General features: G+C 39.9%; 1 protein-coding gene across 1 annotated transcript; it reads left to right on the forward strand.

Annotated features, from left to right (window-relative positions):
• The first annotated feature begins 3550 nt into the window (after positions 1-3550).
• Positions 3551-5404, forward strand: LOC107799862 (CASP-like protein PIMP1). Its single transcript, XM_016623001.2, has 3 exons — positions 3551-3832; positions 4089-4221; positions 4915-5404. Exons 1-3 carry the CDS (start codon positions 3663-3665, stop codon positions 5113-5115), a joined length of 504 nt encoding a protein of 167 aa, XP_016478487.1. The 5' UTR covers positions 3551-3662; the 3' UTR covers positions 5116-5404.
• Positions 5405-18415: the final 13011 nt, after the last annotated feature.

Raw genomic sequence — 18415 nt, forward strand, 5'->3', positions numbered from 1 at the left:
TGAAGAGAAGCAAGAATAGGAGAAGCTTTGAACGTAAAGTCTGAATAGAGGAAGGTTACAGTACTTATAGCTTGCTAGCGACGGTTCATAACTCATGGTGGATGACAAACAACTGACATGCATTTAATACCTTGGTAACTAGACCGACATGACTTTTTGAGTTGTTGCTTACATCATAATCGGGTGTATCACTGACGTTCGCCGATTACGTCATGGCCTATCGAGGCGGAGCTCAAAAATTCATGTCGTTTCTCGTCATCTTCTCTTCGAGAAACGACGAGACTATCTGTATATGGTCAAAACCGGGCTTGCCCTTTTGTATGACTAATCGAGACCGGAACATGACATGCCAAGTTTCAACCTCGTGTTATATCGAACCATGATGCAAAGGTAGATTGTTGAGTTCGTGACCCAGCGACCGATCAAGATTGAGATCAATCAAGATTGAGACCGAGCAAGATAGAGATCTAGGAAAGCTTATTGAGACAAATAACAAAAATCTGAAATATCCGCAATCGGGCGAGGATCGCGGCGGAAATTCCGGCACATATCAAGAAGAGACCAATTAATTAGCTAATCATGAGATTTCTTACCTCATATAAAAATGTAACAAGAGTATGAATCCCCTACTATATAAAAGGGGTCTGATAATTTGTAAAACACGATCATATTCATGCAATACAAAGCAACATACGATCATTTTCTAGCTTTCATTATCTTGTTATTCTGTTCATAAGCCAAGTGAAACATCTTTGTTCAAGAGTGACTGAACTCGAGGGCCAAGGCTATTCAATTTGTATGGTTTGCATTTATTCTTTTATCGTCAATTTCGATACGTTAATTTGTACCAAGTTATATCATGTGTCCTTAAAACCGCGTATAAATTCAATTGTTATCCGATTTTAAGGTAAACAGTGTCATTATTCATTCTTTGGTGGATGAGTGAAAAAAAGTGATATTGTTGGTGGGCGAGTAAAAGCCAACCTTATATTATGTTGCTGAGCATGCTAAAACCAACCCTTATATGCGGGTAATTATTTTTGTGTCCCGAAGAACTTTTCAAGAAACCGATCAATTTTAGTCGATTTTTCATTTAAAATAGATTGCAATTAATATTCGAAAAATCGACTGAAATCGTTCAGTTATTTCGCGCGGTCATCTTAAAAGTCGACCTATATCGGTCGTAATTTTATTTTTTTAACAAAACCGACTGAAATCGGTCGGTAATATTATTTTTTTAACGAAATCGACCGAAATCGAACAGTTATTTTTGCGTAAAAATGCGATTAAAGAGTATAAATAAAATAAAAGAAAGTATTAAATCAAAGAGCACCAATGGTCTAGTGGTAGAATAGTATCCTACCACATTACAAACTTTAGTTCGATTCCTAGATGGTATGTTTTTAGTTACATTTTTTTTTTAAAAAACGGACCAAAATCGATTGGTTTTAACCGACTTCACCGATCGAAGTTGGTCGGTTTTTTCAGTCGTCCTTTTTCTTTTGGGTAGAGTATGGAACTTAATTGACCGACCAAAATTGGTCGATTAGCTCTACCAACCTAACGATTTCCGGCCGCTACAAATTAATCGCTTTTCAACCGATTTTGTTGTTCAATTTTGACCGAATTTCTCGTAGTATCTATTTCGTTATCTCCCTATGGATCATATGTTTGTAACAATAAGGGCAGAATTTTTCAGTTCTAGCCGATCGAGAGCTAGTTATCGTAGCAATTAATAATGCAAACACTCTATACTATCATCGACTAGTACTTCTGATTACTTCTAATTCAATGAGATAGTTACGACCTAAATGAAGTGTTCTACACTTGAATGTCCTTTAAGAAATGTGAGTAGGGATAGCAATGGGACGGTACGGAGCAGGAGGGGATTAATCCATAACCTTGGGTACTAGGAGGGGATTAAATTTCTTAAGGAAACACTGTGAATTCAGTGGGCTCGAATTAATTACTGTCGCATTTAAATTTACGTTTATAAGCTAACGTTTTATTTTTTCCAAAATTATTATTTACAAATACAAGATAATAACCAAGGATCCAACAATTCATCCCTCCGAGCCAATGGGTAGCCTTCTTAATTAATTGTGAAACCCTCCTTTTAACTTTGTATTTTTTTTATTATAAATTTTTCTCTGAAGATCTCGATAAAAGAAACCCTAATCCTAAACAGATGTGCAACTTATAATTCAATAGGACCGATTAAATTTGTCCTTTAGTATTGAATAGTAAGAAGAAGAAGTGAAGGAATTTGCTTCCAGGTCCAAAGGCATTATCTTCTCTTCACATAATTTTGGAAATTGTACTCCTGTTTTTAGAGAAGAATTATTTCGTGGCCAGCCTCATTCATTAAAAGTCAATGAAATACCAGCTAAAACTTAGAAGAAATCCACCTTTATTTGTAATTAAAACCGGTCATTTAGGGTCAGTAGGATAATTAATTGTAAAATGATGAACTGTTTCTATTCTATAAAAAATAAATACAACTTGCTAGATTCACCGAGTAAGAAATTGCAATATGGGGGAGAACGAAGTATTTGTTTGGAGCATTCAAATTAATTTCCTCCTATATTTTTTTCCACGTTATTTCTCCTATAAATAAATAAATAATTTTAGCTCAATCCACCCAAAAGAATTAAGGATGACGTGTTGGCAAGTATATCCAAATTTTCATTTCTCACGGTTTTATGCGTGCTTCAAGTCAACTTCTTTTCCTTTTCCACGTTAATTCCTAATTGAATAATAGAAAGAATCGCATTTATTGATTCAACGTATAGAGAAAATGACACAAAAAAAGAAAAAGTTCCAAATGCATTCACTAGGAAATTTCCATTTCAATATAATTTTGAACATATTTACTTTGAAATCTTCCTGAATATGGAAAGTCAATTGTTAAGTAGTTACATATCAAAATACAATCTCTTTTTTTCTTTTGATTTTCTCTTCGATATATCCGTTTTGGTGCCCGATATGCCGAAAAGTCTTGCTTTTACGGTAAAATACTCCTCGCTAAAAGCTACTCGATTCCCAATAAATATTGTCAATAAATGAACAAAAGATTAATTTGGTTTTTGTTTATCTTAATTTATTTAGTTCTAATGACAAATCAATTAGTGCATGTTTTGGGAAACTAATAAAATTTATTCACAAACAAGTTGCTTAAATGCAAGTCTAACTCTTCCTTCCCCTCACCCCCCACCCCCACCCCCACCAAACACACACATCATCCCTCTCTGCTTTTGTGTTTCTTTCTTTCTCTTTTTTGCAAGTCCAGTTGTGAACATAGACTTAATTTATTTTCTTTATTTTACGCGTCATTTAGAGTAAATTTAAAGCAATCAAATGGAATGTATTGACCACCCCCCCTCCCCCCAATATCAAAGTAAACTCTCTACATGTGGAAGCCGAATTATATCAATTATCAAATACACAATGGACTTGAGTTGTGCATTGACTTGCTAAATTAAGACAAAGTCAACATTTCCACAACCCATGCATTATAATCTTTTTCTATATAACATGAATATACAAACGCATCTCAAGTATATTACTACACGAAAACCTTTGTGCAAATAACCAAGGTATCATAAATTGTAAAATTATTTATTTGGAGAATTAGAAGATTATAATTCTTCATCGGAAAAGAAATGGCACCACCACCAACCACCACTATTCCGCCATTCGTCGGCCTCATCGTTAGGGTTCTTACGTTCATTTGCCTGTTGATTTCACTCATCTTGATTGCCACCAACACTAAAACTATCCCTACCAATATTGGTGATGTCAAAATCAAGTTTAGTGACTTTTATGCTTACAGGTAAAACTCTCACTTTACTCTAATATAGGTGTATATAATTTTAAGCAATATATAGTAGCAGCACCACCGAGGGTCTATTGGAAACAGTATATTTATCTTCACAAGGTAGATGTAAGATAAGCGTACACATTATCTTCCCCAGACCCCACTTGTAAAAAATATAATTGGATATGTTGTCTGTTGTTGTATATATAGTATTAGTACAATTAGTTTTCTTATTTTGACATTGATGACTAACTTTTATGAGAATATGCAGATACCTGATTGCTACTGTGGTAATTGGAATGGCATATACTCTTCTCCAAACTGCTTTCTCAATTTTCCTTGTGACCACTGGAAATCGCCTTGGTGGTGAAGGTTTCTGTCTATTTGACTTCTATGGTGACAAGGTAATTTTATAAGTTTAGCCACTCCAAAAATAATAGCAGACAAATGTATATTTTTTGTAAATATGTGTATTATAAACATTTAATAAATACATTTTATATACTTTTTGGCTAGCGAATTCAGTCGTTTGTCTAAATTTGTATTTTGCCCATTTTTTTCTTATTCCACTTTTCTGTGTAAAAGAGAAAATTTAGAGGTTAACTTATATATAACAATAATTTAAAATACTATCTGGTCACCCAAAATATATTTACATGTTATCCTTCATAAAAAATGCAATGGAATTTGTAATCTTGAATATAAACCAAGTTACCTACAATACATAAATATAACTTGACAGTATAAAAATTCTTTATATAATACCGATATATACAAGTTAAACTAGAAAGAAAGAAAAGAGAACAAATACAATATACAAGTAAAGAAAATCATTCACTACTCAAAAACAGTAATAATTTTTTTTGTAAACAAAAAACCTAAGAGAACTGCCATATAATTTTGCTAGAATTTAAAGTCAATGAGTTCAGAATAAGAACTGCCATATGGTTTTGCTAGAATTTAAAGTCAATGAGTTCAGAATAAATGTAATTTAAAGTCAAATAGTTCAGAATTACATATATATATATATATATATATATATATATATATATATAATTCGAGCCAAAAGCTAACAGATTCAGATTTTTCGTTTGCAGTTTATCTCCTACTTCCTAGCAACGGGTGCAGCAGCAAGTTTTGGGATGACACAAGATTTGAAGCAACTCCAAAACGGTGACGACACACTGAATAAATTTCTGGGCATTGCAGATGCTGCGGCCAGCCTTTGTCTTTTGGGATTCATTTTCGCTGCTGTTTCCTCAGTTTTCTCATCTTATGCTCTTCCCAAAAGAGCTTGATATTAAAAAAAAAAAATAATCTCTTAGTTTAAATCCAATACTTTGAGAGATTATTATTTCAAGATTTTGAAGTTTGCCTTGTATTGAGTTTCAATTTGTATTTAAAATGTATCTAATTGTTTTAAGTACGTTGGTGAAGTTATGTAAGTCTTAGGGTGGTTTTGTATTTATTTTGTAATTTTTAATTTTGAGAATTGTATTCAATTTGGGTATTTATAATTTTCCTGTGTACCCTTTAGAAATTGTTTTTTTTCCAAAGTTAATAAGAACATATTGCTCTTTGGTTAGAGACCATTTGTTGATACACAAAATTCAGATGAAGTCCATGATGCCACATCAACTAATGAGTTGACTAATTTGAAAGTTGGTTATATTAGTTTGTTAGTTAAAATTTGAATGTTAGCTTTTGGCGGGAAATACGGTTAGCATGTTTTAGCTCATTTCCATTGCTTTGTTTTTGTATTTTCAGTAGACTATTGAGAAGTATAAAAAGTAAGTTGTAATCTCTCATTAGGTACTTTTTGAATGTCAATGAAAATTCGTAATTCCCTCTCACAACTCTAGCTTCTCCTGTATTCTTCTTTCTCTCTTCTGCTTCTTCCTTTCATTTCCTGTTTTCCCCTCTTAAATCTCTCTTAGGTCTGGCTATCATCAAATAAGGATGCTACCTGAGGATGTTCCCAAAACTGCTTGCAAAACACAATCTGGGTACTATGCGTATTTAGTAATGCCTTTTGGCTTAACTAATGCTCCCTCTACATTTCAATGTCTCATGAATCACTTGTTTTAGAAGTTTCTAAGGAAATTTGTATTAGTGTTCTTTGATGACATTTTGATCTATAGGGTTAACTTGCAAGATCATGTGGGGCATTTGCAGAAGGTATTTGATACCATGGTCACTCACAGTCTATTGGCCAAACAGTCTAAGTGTGCCTTTGGAGTTTCAAGGGTGGAATACTTAGGGCATTTCATTACTGTTGAGGGAGTGTCTACTGACCCTAGGAAAATTGAAGCAGTTCAGCAATGGCCAACTCCCACTACTCTTAAGCAACTAAGAGGATTCTTGGGCCTAGCAGGTTATTACAGGAAGTTCATTAGGGGATATGGCCTTATCAGTAGACAACTCCCTGACTTACTCAAGAAGGATGGTTTTTTATGGAATGCTAAAGCTGCAAATGCATTTGTAGTACTGAAGTAAGCTCTTACTTCTGCTCCAGTGTTAGCATTACCTAACTATGCTCTTCCATTTGTAGTTAAAACAGATGCTAGTGGCACAGGTATTGGTGTTTTTCTTATGCAATATGACCACCTTATAGCTTTCATTAGCAAGGGGTTAGCTCCTAGGCATATGACTTTGTCTGTGTATGAAAATGAGTCGTTGGCTCTGGTGTTTGCAATTACCAAATGGCCTCGCTATCTTTTGGGTCGACATTTTATTGTGAAGACTGATCAAAAACCCCTTAAGTACCTCTTGGAACAGAAGTTACATACTGACTTACAAATTAGATGGTTGGCAAAGTTGTTACCCTTTGACTTTGAAATCCAGTATAAGAAGGCAAGGAGAATGTGGTTGCTGATTCCTTGTCAAGAATGTCAGGAGCTGAGCTGATGTCCCTCATGGTTTCTTTTGTACAGGCAGAACTTTGGAGTGAAATTCAAGACAGTTGGTTTCATGACCTTGAGTTACACAGTCTCATCAAATCCTTACAAAACAAACCACAGAAACACTTCACTTGGATAAACAATCAGCTTAGGAGGAAGGGTAAATTGATGGTAGGAAATTATTTGGGCCTAAGGACTAAGCTTTTGCAACTGTGGCATTCATCCCCATCTAGTGGCCACGCTGGCATTGATGCAACTACTAGAAAACTGATGGCTTACTTTTATTGGAAGGGCATCAGAACTGATTTCCTCAACTATGTGCGCAATTGTTCTGTGTGTCAAAGGAACAAGTATGATACTTTTGCTTCAGATGGTTTATTGCAACCTTTGCCTCTCGCTACAGTTCCTTGTACATATATCAACATGGATTTTGTTGAAGGTTTACACAAATCAAAAGGAAAGACAGTTGTTTGGGTCATAGTTGATAGATTGACTAAGTATGGCCATTTCATTGCTTTGTCTCACCCCTACACTATCCAATCCCTTGTGCCTATATTTCTTGATCACATTTTCAAATTACATGGGTTCCTTGCTACCATCACCAGTGATTGTGATCCTATTTTCATCAGCACATTTTGGAAGGAGTTCATTTCTGCTCAAGGTGTCCATTAGCACACGTCCACAGCCTATCATCCTCAAACTGATGACCAAACTGAGGTTATTAATAGGTGTTTAGAGACTTATTTACGCTATTTCTATTCTAATTCACCATCTAATTGGTGTGCATTCTTGCCTTTAACTGAATGGTGGCATAACTCATCACACCATTCTGCCATTCAGACTTCACCCTTTGGACTCCTTTATGGCTACCTCCTCCTCTTTACCTTCCTTATCTTTCTGGTGACTCTCCTTCTGATGACATTGAGACCATCTGCTGCTACGCGAGTTTAAATTGCAACTAGCTAAATACCATTTGGCATGAGCTCAACAGCGTATGCAAGATCAAGCTAATGCTCATCGCACTGACAGGCATTTTTCAGTTGGTGATTGGGTTTTTGTGAAGCTTCAACCTTATAGGCAATCCACTCTATCTATCTCTCCCTATCATAAGCTTACATCTCGCTATTTTGGTCCTTATTCTATTGTTGAAAGAGTTGGAGCAGTTGCTTATAAGTTGTTGCTACCCCCTGAGGTCCAAATCCACCCTAATTTTCATATTTCCCAACTCAAGTTGTGACCGGTCCTTCCTTCTGAAATTGTCCACCCACTTATCTTGGATCTCTCTAGTCCCTTATGTCCTACTCCTGAAGCTATACTTGATCGCAGATTGGTCTAAAAGGGTAACAAGGTAATTGCCCAATGTTTGGTCAAATGGCAAGGTTTGGATGTTACTACTGCTACTTAGGAATTTGTTTCCCTCATTAGGACCAGGTTTTCTTCCTTCACCCTTGAGGATAAGTGTCATGACCCGGACTTCCCACCCTCGGGAGTCGTGATGGCGCATACTCATAAAAGCTAGGCAAGCAAGCGTTATAGATTTTATTATCCTTTTTCTTAAATTTTTAACAATTTCAAATTAACATGCGATCAACAGCGGAATAATAATAATAATAATAATAATAATAATAAAAGAAATTCGGAAGGCGAAGTCTGATAATTTAACCAAATGCTAGTGCGAAAATCCAAAATACAACTCTACCCAGAGCTGGTGTCACAATGTCACGGACCATCTACGAATACTACAAACAGTGGTCTGAATAGAAAGATACAAATCTGTCTCTGAAGTAAATAAAAACAAAGTAGAAAAGATAGAAGGGGACGCCAAGGCCTGCGGACGTATGCATAACTACCTTGGGTCTCCGCTGGATTGAAGGCAACAATCTCGCTATGGTCCAAAAGCTCCAGTACCGAGATCTACATACAGTGCAGAGTGTAGTATCAACACAACCGACCCCATGTGCTGGTAAGTATCGATCCTAACCTCAGTGAAGTAGTAACGAGGCTAGGACAAGACTACCAAATAAAACTGTATAATTAAAGCATATATGGAAAGTAATAATAACGGAAACTAGCAGTTAAAGATGGGAAGGGGGAACATGCTGTGGGAAATATCAAGTACCAACAGAATTTCAGTAGAGAAGCATAAATAACATCTTAAACTTCATATCAGTATGAATAAGGAAAATAGTAACGAATCAATATTCACTTTTATTCTTTATTGTTGCGGCGTGCAACCCGATCCCAATCATATAATTCTGTAGCGGCGTGCAAACCGATCCAAATCATATAATACTGTTGCGGTGTGCAACCTGATCCAAATCATATAACTTTATTGCGGCGTGCAACCCGACCCCACCTATCCTCCCTTATTACTCCTTGTTGCGGCGTGCAACCCGATCCCATATAATATTGTTGCGGCGTGCAACCCGATCCCAATATACAGATCAACACTAATCACAAATGAATCCCCCTAAGGGAACAATAATAAAACAACACTATCCCGGCAAGGGAAACCAAAAGAAACAACAATATCCCGACAAGGGAAACAATATCACAAGCAATGACATCCTGACAAGGGAACCAACTACAACCAATCCAGTTTCAATAGTTAATTCACAAGATAGACCTCGACCTGAGCCAATACTTGACAATTGCCAATTCTTAAGAATTCATCATAAATCTTGTACCATAGTTGCTAACCATCAAGTTAAGCATGATCAATACATAATACAATCACAACAAATCTGAATATAAGACTCACGGGCATGCTTGACACCAATGTATAGATACTCGTCATATCACCTATACGTCGTACTCGACACTAACACGTAGCAAATAAGACACAATACTTATTTCCTCAAGCTAAGGTTAGGCCAAACACTTACCTTAGCTTCCACGGCCAGACTCAAGCCTCAAGCACCACTTTCCCTTTAGATTTTGCCTCCAATTTACTTGTATCTAACCCAAATCAATTTAACACCATCAATAAATTCTAAAGAATTCAACCCCAATGCTAAATTATAGGTTTTCTATCATTTTCCCAAAAACTCAAAAATCGACATCGGGCCTGCTTGGTCAAAACTCGAGGTTCGAACCAAAACCCGACTACCCATTCACCCACGAGCCCTAATATGCAATTAGTTTCGAAATCCGACCCCAAAACGAGATCTAAATTCTGATTATTCAAAAAGCCCTAACTCTACCCAAATTTCCAATTTCTACCATGAAAATTCTTGATTTTTGATTAAAAAGTGATGAAAAATGTTGGGTAATTGAAAGAGTAGAGTTTAGAATTGATTACCAACACTTTGGGGATGAATTTGTGTGAAGAAAATCACCTCTAGGTCTTGGGAGTTCGAAAATATGAAGAAAATGGGTTCTGCCCGTTTTGAAATCTGTTTTAAAAAGACTAGGCAAGCTTTCATCGCGTTCGCGATGGGCTTGCCTCGTTCGCGATGGGTCAGGCCCAAATGTCCTTCGCGTTCGCGTTGGATGGCTTGCATTTGCGGAGCTTTAGCTCCTCAGACCTTCGCGTTCGCGGTCAAAGGGCTGCATTCGCGTAGAGCAAATTGAACTCCCTTCCCCGGGCCCATTAACCCTATGCGTTCGCGTGAGCCAGAACGCGTCCACGAAGGGTAACCCCCCAAAGCTTCGCATTTGCGTCCTGAGATCCGCGTTCGCAAAGAACAAACTGACACCTGAGGAAATTTGCCTTACGCATTCACGAGTGGAGCCACGCGAACGCGAAGAACAAAATCATTGTGCACCTGCAACAGCTATGACAACAAAAATTCTAAGTCCAAAACATCCCGAATCCCATCCGAAACTCACCCGAGCCCTCAGGGCACCAAACCAAACATGCACACTAACGTTAAAATGTCATACGGACTTATTCGTGCGATCAAATCGCCAAAATAATACCTAGAACTTCAAGTTTAGCATCAAAATCAAAGAAAAATCTCAAGAACTCTTAAGTTTCAAATTTCACAACTGAGCGTCCGATTCACGTCATATGAATTCCGTTTCTTACCAAATTTTACAGGCATAACTTAAATACCATATAAGACCTGTACCGGGCTCCAGAACCAAAATACGGGCTCGATACCATCAAACTCAATCACATTCAAATTTCCAAAAACTCTTATAATTTCAGTTAAACAATTTTCTTCAAAAATTTATTTTTCGGGCTTGGGACCTCGTAATTCAATTCCGGGCATACGCTCAAATCCCATATTTTTCTACGGACCCTCCGAGACCATCAAATCATGGGTCCGAGTCTGTTTACCCAAAATATTGACATAAGTCAACTTAAATTTAATTTTAAAGGCCAAATTAGTATTTGTTTTATCAAATTTTCACATAAAATCATTTCGGATATATGCCTGGACTGTGCACGCAAATTGAGGTAAGATAAAAGGAGGGTTTTAAGGCCTCAGAACACAGAATTAACTTGTAAATCAAGTGATGACTTTTTGGGTCATCATATCCTCCACCTCTAAAACAACCGTTCGTCCTCGAACGGACATAGAAAAGAAGTACCTGAGTCGGGGAAAAGATGGGGATATTGGATCCGTATATCAGACTCGGACTCCTAGGTAGCTGCTTTGGTAGGTTGGCCCCTCCACTGAACACGAACAGAAGGGTGACTCTTCGATCTCAACTGACGAACCTATCGGTCCAGAATGGCCACCGACTCCTCCTCATAGGTCAGATCCTCGTCCAACTGGACAGTGCTGAAGTCTAACACGTGGGATGGATTGTCATGATACTTCCAAAGCATGGACACATGAAATACTGGGTGCACAGCTGATAATCTCGCCGGCAACGCAAGTCTGTAAGCCATCTCTCCCACTCGATCCAGAATCTCAAAAGGACCAATGAACCTAGGGCTTAGCTTGCCCTTATTCCCAAATCTCATCACGCCCTTTCATGGGCGACACCCACTCTCCGACCATGAATGGCACATCATGAACCTTGCGGTCGGCATAACTCTTCTTCGTGGACTGAGCTGTACGAAGTCCTGAATGATCTTGGCCTTATCCAAGGCATCCTGAACTAAATCTGTACCCAACAACCGAGCCTCCCCCAGCTCAAACCACCCAATAGGCGACCGATATTGCCTACCATATAATTCCTTATAGGGAACCATCTGAATGCTTGACTAGTAGTTGTTGTTGTAGGCAAACTCTATAATGGTAAGAACTGATCCCAAGAACCTTCAAAGTCAATAACACATGCTCGGAGAATATCCTCCAAAATCTAAATAGTATGCTCGGACTGTCCGTCCGTTTGAGGATAAAATGTTGTGCTCAACTCGACCCACGTACCCAACTCACGATGTATTGCTCTACAGAAGTGCGAGGTAAACTGCGTACCCCAGTCAGAAATGATAGACACGGGCACACCATGAAGACGAACAATCTCCCGGATATAAATCTCAGCCAACCGCTCCAAGGAATAGGAAACTGCCACATGAATAAAATGTGCTGACTTGATTAGCTTATCAACAATAACCCATACTGCATCAAACTTCCTCTGAGTCCGTGGGAGTCCAACAATGAAGACCATAGTGATCCACTCCCACTTCCACTCAGGAATCTCAATCTTCTGAAACAAACCACTAGGTCTCTGATGCTCGTACTTTACCTGCTGACAATTCAAACACCGAGCTACATACGCAACAATATCCTTCTTTATCCTCCTCCACCAATAATGCTGCCGCAAATCCTGATACATCTTAGTGGCGACCGGATGAATAGAATATCAGGAACTATGGGCCTCCTCTAGAATAAACTCACAAAGCCCATCTACATTAGGTACACAAATACGACCTTGCATCCTCAAAACTCCATCATCTCCATCTGTAACTTGTTTGGCACCCCCGTGCCGCACTCTGTCTCTAAGGACAAGCAAATAAGGTTCATCATACTGCCAATCTCAGATACGCTCAAATAATGAAGAACGAGCGATTGTGCAAGCTAGAATACGGCTGGGCTCAAAAACATCCAACCTCATGAATTGATTGGCCAAAGCCTGAACATCCAAAGCAAGCGGTCTCTCCCCGACTGGAATATACACAAGGCTGCCCATACTAGCTGACTTCCTACTCAATGTATCGGCCACCCCATTGGCCTTCCCGGATGATACAAGTTGGTGATATCATAGTCTTTCAACAGCTCCAACCACCCCCTCTACCTCAAATTTATCTCCTTCTGCTTGAACAAGTATTGCAAACTCTTGTGATCCGTGAACACCTCACATGACATGCCATATAAATAATGCCTCCAAATCTTCAGCGCGTGAACAATGGCTACTAGCTCCAAATAATAAACTGGATAATTCTTCTCATGGACCTTCAACTGCCGCGAAGCATATGTAATAACCTTGCAATTCTGCATCAACACCGCATCAAGTCCAATACGCGATACATCACAATATAGTATATGGCCATGAACCTGTGGGCAAAACCAACATTGGTGCCGTAGTCAAAGCTGTCTTGAGCTTCTGAAAGCTCGCCTCACACTCGTCCGACCACCTGAACTAGGAACCCTTCTGGGTCAACCTGGTCATCGGGGTACAGTAGATGAAAACCCCTCCACAAACCGATGATAATAGACCGCCAAACCTAAGAAACTCCAGATCTCTATAGCTGATGTGGGTCTAGGACAGTCCTTGACTGCCGAAATCTTCTTAGGATCCACCTGAATACCCTCTGCAGATACAACATGACCCAAGAATTCAACCGAACTCAACCAAAACTCATACTTTGAAAATTTAGCATACAATTGACTATCCCTTACAGTCTAAAGAATGACTCGAAGATGCTGCTCGTGCTCCTCCCAGCTACGGGAATAGATCAAAATATCATCAATGAAGACAATCACGAAGGAATCCAAATAAGGCTTGAACACTCGGTTCATCGAGTCCATGAAAGCTGCTGGGGCATTTATCAACCCAAATGACATCACTAAGAACTCATAATACTCGTACCGAGTGCGAAAAGCTGTCTTAGGGACATCGGATGCCCTAATCCTCAACTAATGGTAGCCAAATCTCAAATCAATCTTCAAAAACACTCTGGCACCCTGAAGCTGATCAAACAAATCATCAATCCTCGGCAATGGGTACTTATTCTTGATTGTGACCTTGTTCAACTGCTGATAATCTATACGCATCCTCATTGATCTGTCCTTCTTCTTAACAAACAACACCAGCGCACCCCAATGCGAGACACTAGGTCTAATGAAGCCCTTGTCAAGCAAGTCTTGCAACTGTTCTTTCAACTCTGGCGGGGCCATACGATATGGCGGAATAGAAATGGGTTGAGTGCCCGGAGCCAAATCAATGCACAAGTCAATATCCTTGTCGGGCAGCCTACTTGGAAGGTCTGTAGGAAATACCTCTGGAAACTCACGAACAACAGGCACAAAATCAATAGAAGGAACCTCGACACTTGAATCACGAACATTGCCAAATAGGCCAAACATCTATTCTCAACCATACGCCGAGCCTTCATATATGAGATAACCCTATGGGTGGAATAACCAGGAGTCCCCCTCCACTCTAAACGAGGTAAACCCGGCAAAGCTAAGGTCACAGTCTTGGCATGACAGTCCAAGATAGCATGGTAAGGTGATAACCAGCCCATCCCCAATATGACATCAAAATCAACCATATCCAAAAGTAACAGATCTACTCGGGTCTCAAAACCTCCAATCATAACTATATATGAACAATGGACACGATCCACCACAATAGAATCACCCATCGAAGTAGATATATATACGGGAGCACTCAAAGAATTACTAGGCATGACCAAATACGGGGCAAAATAAGATGGCACATAGGAGTATGTAGATCCTGGATCAAATAGAACTGAAGCCTCTCTACTACATACCAGAACAGTACCTGTGATAACTACATTGGAGGCCTCAGCCTCGGGCCTGGCTGGAAAACCATAACATCGAGGCTGGGCCCTACCACTCTGAGCTACGTCCCTGGGATGGCCTCCTGCTAGCTGGCCTCCATCTCTAGCGGCCTGACCTCCACCTCTAATACCTCTACCTCCACCTCTAGCACCTCTACCCCTACCTCTAGCTAGCTGAACGGGCGGTGGAACACCCGGTGCCTGAACTATGGCACGGGAACCCTGCTGTTGCGACTGAACACCCACTAATTTTGGACAAACCCTCCAGATATGACCATACTCACCGCACTCAAAGCATCTACCTAAGTATTGCGGCTGAGGAAACTGAGACTAGCCCTGGTGGGCTGGCTGACCATGAGAATAGCTCTGAAGAGGAGGTGCTCTAATAGGAGCTGATGGTGCATGGTAGGACTGCTGATCAGAATACTGCACATAAGAACCATGACCATCTGGAGCACCATGAGAAGTCTGAAGTGCTGAATGAAATGGACTGGGAGGATGGCCCTTACCAAAAGAATCTCTGCCTCCAGATGAGGCACCGCTGAACCTGCCTGAATGACAGGGCCTCTTTTTAGACCCCTGACCACTCCCTTGTGATAGAACCATCTCAACTCTCCTAGCCACATTGGCCATATCCTGAAAAGAAATCTTGCTCCCAGTATCCTTAGCCATCTGCAATTGAATTGGCTGAGCGAGTCCCTCAATAAACGTCCTCACCGTCTCTCTCTCTCTCGGTGGGAAGTATAATAAGAGCATGACGGGCCAAAGCGATGAATCTAGTCGTGTACTGAGTGACGGTCATAGAACCCAGCTGGAGACACTCAAACTGCCTCCGATAGTCCTCCATCTGAGTGATAGGAAGAAACTTCTCCAGAAATAGCTGAGAGAACTGATCCCAAGTCAAGGCAAGCAACCCAGCTGGCCTAGCCAAGCAATAATTCCTCCACCAAGTCTTGGCAGAACCTGATAGACAAAAAGTAGCAAAGTCAACCCCATTTGTCTCCACTATCCCCATGTTCCGAAGAACCTCATGACAGTTGTCTAAATAATCCTAGGGATCCTCTGAAGATGTACCACCATAAGTAGTAGTGAACAGCTTGGTGAACCTATCCAATCTCCACAAAGCATCGACAGACATAGCTACTCCATCACCGGTCTGAGCTACTACACCCGCTGAACTGCTCCAACTAGCTGAGTTGCTGGAGTCTAAAACTGGGGAGCCATCTGCTCCTGAGTGTTGGTAGCAGGAGTCTGTGCCCCTCCCCCAGTCTGAGAGACAGCCGGTGCTACAGGAAGTAAGCTTACCTGGGTAACACTCTCCATAAGCCCCATTAGACAGACCAGAGCATCTTGGAGTACTGGGGTAGCAATGAACCCCTCTAGGACCTGAGCTGGACCCAAGGAACTGTCTCGGCCAGAACCTCATCATCAAACTCTACCTGAGGCTCCACCGCTAGTGCTGCTGCTCTGGGCTGAGCTCTGCCCCTACCTCGACCCCTAGTACGGCCTCGGTCTCGTCCTCTGCCCCTCGTGGGAGTTGCTGCTGGGGGCTCGGGCGGATGAAGAAGCACGTGTTCTCAACATCCACGAAAGAGCAGAGTAGAAATTCAATTAGCATTGAGAAACCAAACCGCACGACAGAGATGAATAGAAGTTAAACTGTTCCTAACTCTGTAGCCTCTGAGTAATAAGCACGGACGTCTCCGTACCGATCCCTCAGACTCTACCAAGTTTGTCTGTGATTTGTAAGACCTAAGCAACCTAGATCTCTGATACCAACTTGTCACGACCCGGACTTCCTACCCTCGGGAGTCGTGATGGCGCCTACTCGTGAAAGCTAACAAGTCGAGCGTTATAGATTTTATTATCCTTTTTCTTAACTTTTTAACAATTTCAAATTAACATACGATCAATAGCGGAATAATAATAATAATAATAATAATAATAATAAAAGAAATGCGGAAGGCGAAGTCTAATAATTTAACCAAATGCTAGTGCGAAAATCCAAAATACAACTCTACCCAGAACTGGTGTCACAATGTCACGGACCATCTACGAATATTACAAACAGTGATCTGAATAGAAAGATACAAATCTGTTTCAGAAGTAAATAAAAATAGAGTAGAAAAGATAGAAGGGGACGCCAAGGCCTGCGGACATCTGCAGGACTACCTCGGGTCTCCGCTGGACTGAAGGCAACAACCTTGCTATGGTCCAAAAGCTCCAGTACCGAGATCTGCAAACAATGTAGACCGACCCATGTGCTGGTAAGTATCGAGCCTAACCTCGGCGAAGTAGTGACGAGACTAGGACAAAACTACCAAATGAACATGTGCAATTAAAGATATATGGCAAGTAATATTAACGGAAACTTGCAGTTAAAGATGGGAAGGGGGAACATGTTGTGGGGAATATCAAGTACCAACAGAATTTCAGTAGAGAAGCATAAAGAACATCTTAAACTTCATATCAGTATGAATAAGGAAAACAGTAATGAATCAATATCCACTTTTATTCTTTATTGTTGCGGCGTGCAACCCGATCCCAATCATATAATTTTGTTGCGGCGTGCAACCCGATCCAAATCATATAATACTGTTATGGCGTGCAACCCGATCCAAATTATATAACTCTGTTGCGGCGTGCAACCCGACCCCACCCGTCCTCCCTTATTACTCCTTGTTGCGGTGTGTAACCCGATCCCATATAATATTATTGTGGCGTGCAACCCTCTCCCAATATACAAATAAACACCAATCACAAAAGAATCCCTGCAAGGAAACAATAATAAAACAACATTATCCCGGCAAGGGAAACCAAAATAAACAACAATATCCCGGCAAGGGAAACAATATCACAAGCAATGACATCCCGGTAAGGGAACCAACTACAACCAATCTAGTTTCAATAGTTAATTCACAAGATAGACTTCGACCTGAGCCAATACTTGACAATTGCCAATTCCTAAGAATTCATCATAAATCTTGTACCATAGTTGCTAACCATCAAGTTAAGCATGATCAATACATAATACAATCACAACAAATCTGAATATAAGACTCACGGGCATGCTTGACACCAATGTATAGATACTCGTCATATCACCTATACGTCGTACTCGACACTAACACATAATAATTAAGACACAACACCTATTCCCTCAAGCTAAGGTTAGGCCAAACACTTACCTCAACTTCCACGGCCAAACTCAAGCCTCAAGCACCGCTTTCCCTTTAGATTTTGCCTCCAATTTACTTGTATCTAACCCAAATCAATTTAAGAACATCAATAAATGCTAAAGAATTCAACCCTAATGCTAAATTATAGGTTTCTATCATTTTTCCCAAAAACTCAAAAATCGACCTCAGGCCCGCTTGGTCAAAACTCAAGGTTCGGACCAAAACCTGACTACCCATTCACCCACGAGCCCAAATATGCAATTAGTTTCAAAATTCGACCCCAAAACGAGGTCTAAATTTTAATTATTCAAAAAACCCTAACTCTACCCAAATTCCCAATTTCTACCATGAAAATTCTTGATTTTTGATTAAAAGGTAATGAAAAACTTTGGGTAATTGAAAGAGTAGAGTTTAGAATTGATTACCAACACTTTGGGGATGAATTTGTGTGAAGAAAATTGCCTCTAGGTTTGGGAGTTCAAAAATATGAAGAAAATAGGTTCTGCCCGTTTTGAAATATGTTTTTAAAAAGACTGGGCAGGCCTTCATCGTGTTCGCGATGGGTCAGGCCCAAATGGCCTTCGCATTCGCA

The sequence above is a fragment of the Nicotiana tabacum genome, chromosome 16, assembly GCF_000715075.1.
Source record: "Nicotiana tabacum cultivar K326 chromosome 16, ASM71507v2, whole genome shotgun sequence".
Classification (NCBI taxonomy): Eukaryota; Viridiplantae; Streptophyta; class Magnoliopsida; order Solanales; family Solanaceae; genus Nicotiana; species Nicotiana tabacum.

Coding starts and splice junctions, on each gene's coding strand:
- LOC107799862 (XM_016623001.2), top strand. CDS start 3,663: ATGGCACCACCACCAACCACCACTATTCCGCCATTCGTCGGCCTCATC. Junction 3,833..4,088: donor AGTGACTTTTATGCTTACAG/GTAAAACTCTCA, acceptor GAGAATATGCAG/ATACCTGATTGCTACTGTGG. Junction 4,222..4,914: donor TTGACTTCTATGGTGACAAG/GTAATTTTATAA, acceptor TTTCGTTTGCAG/TTTATCTCCTACTTCCTAGC.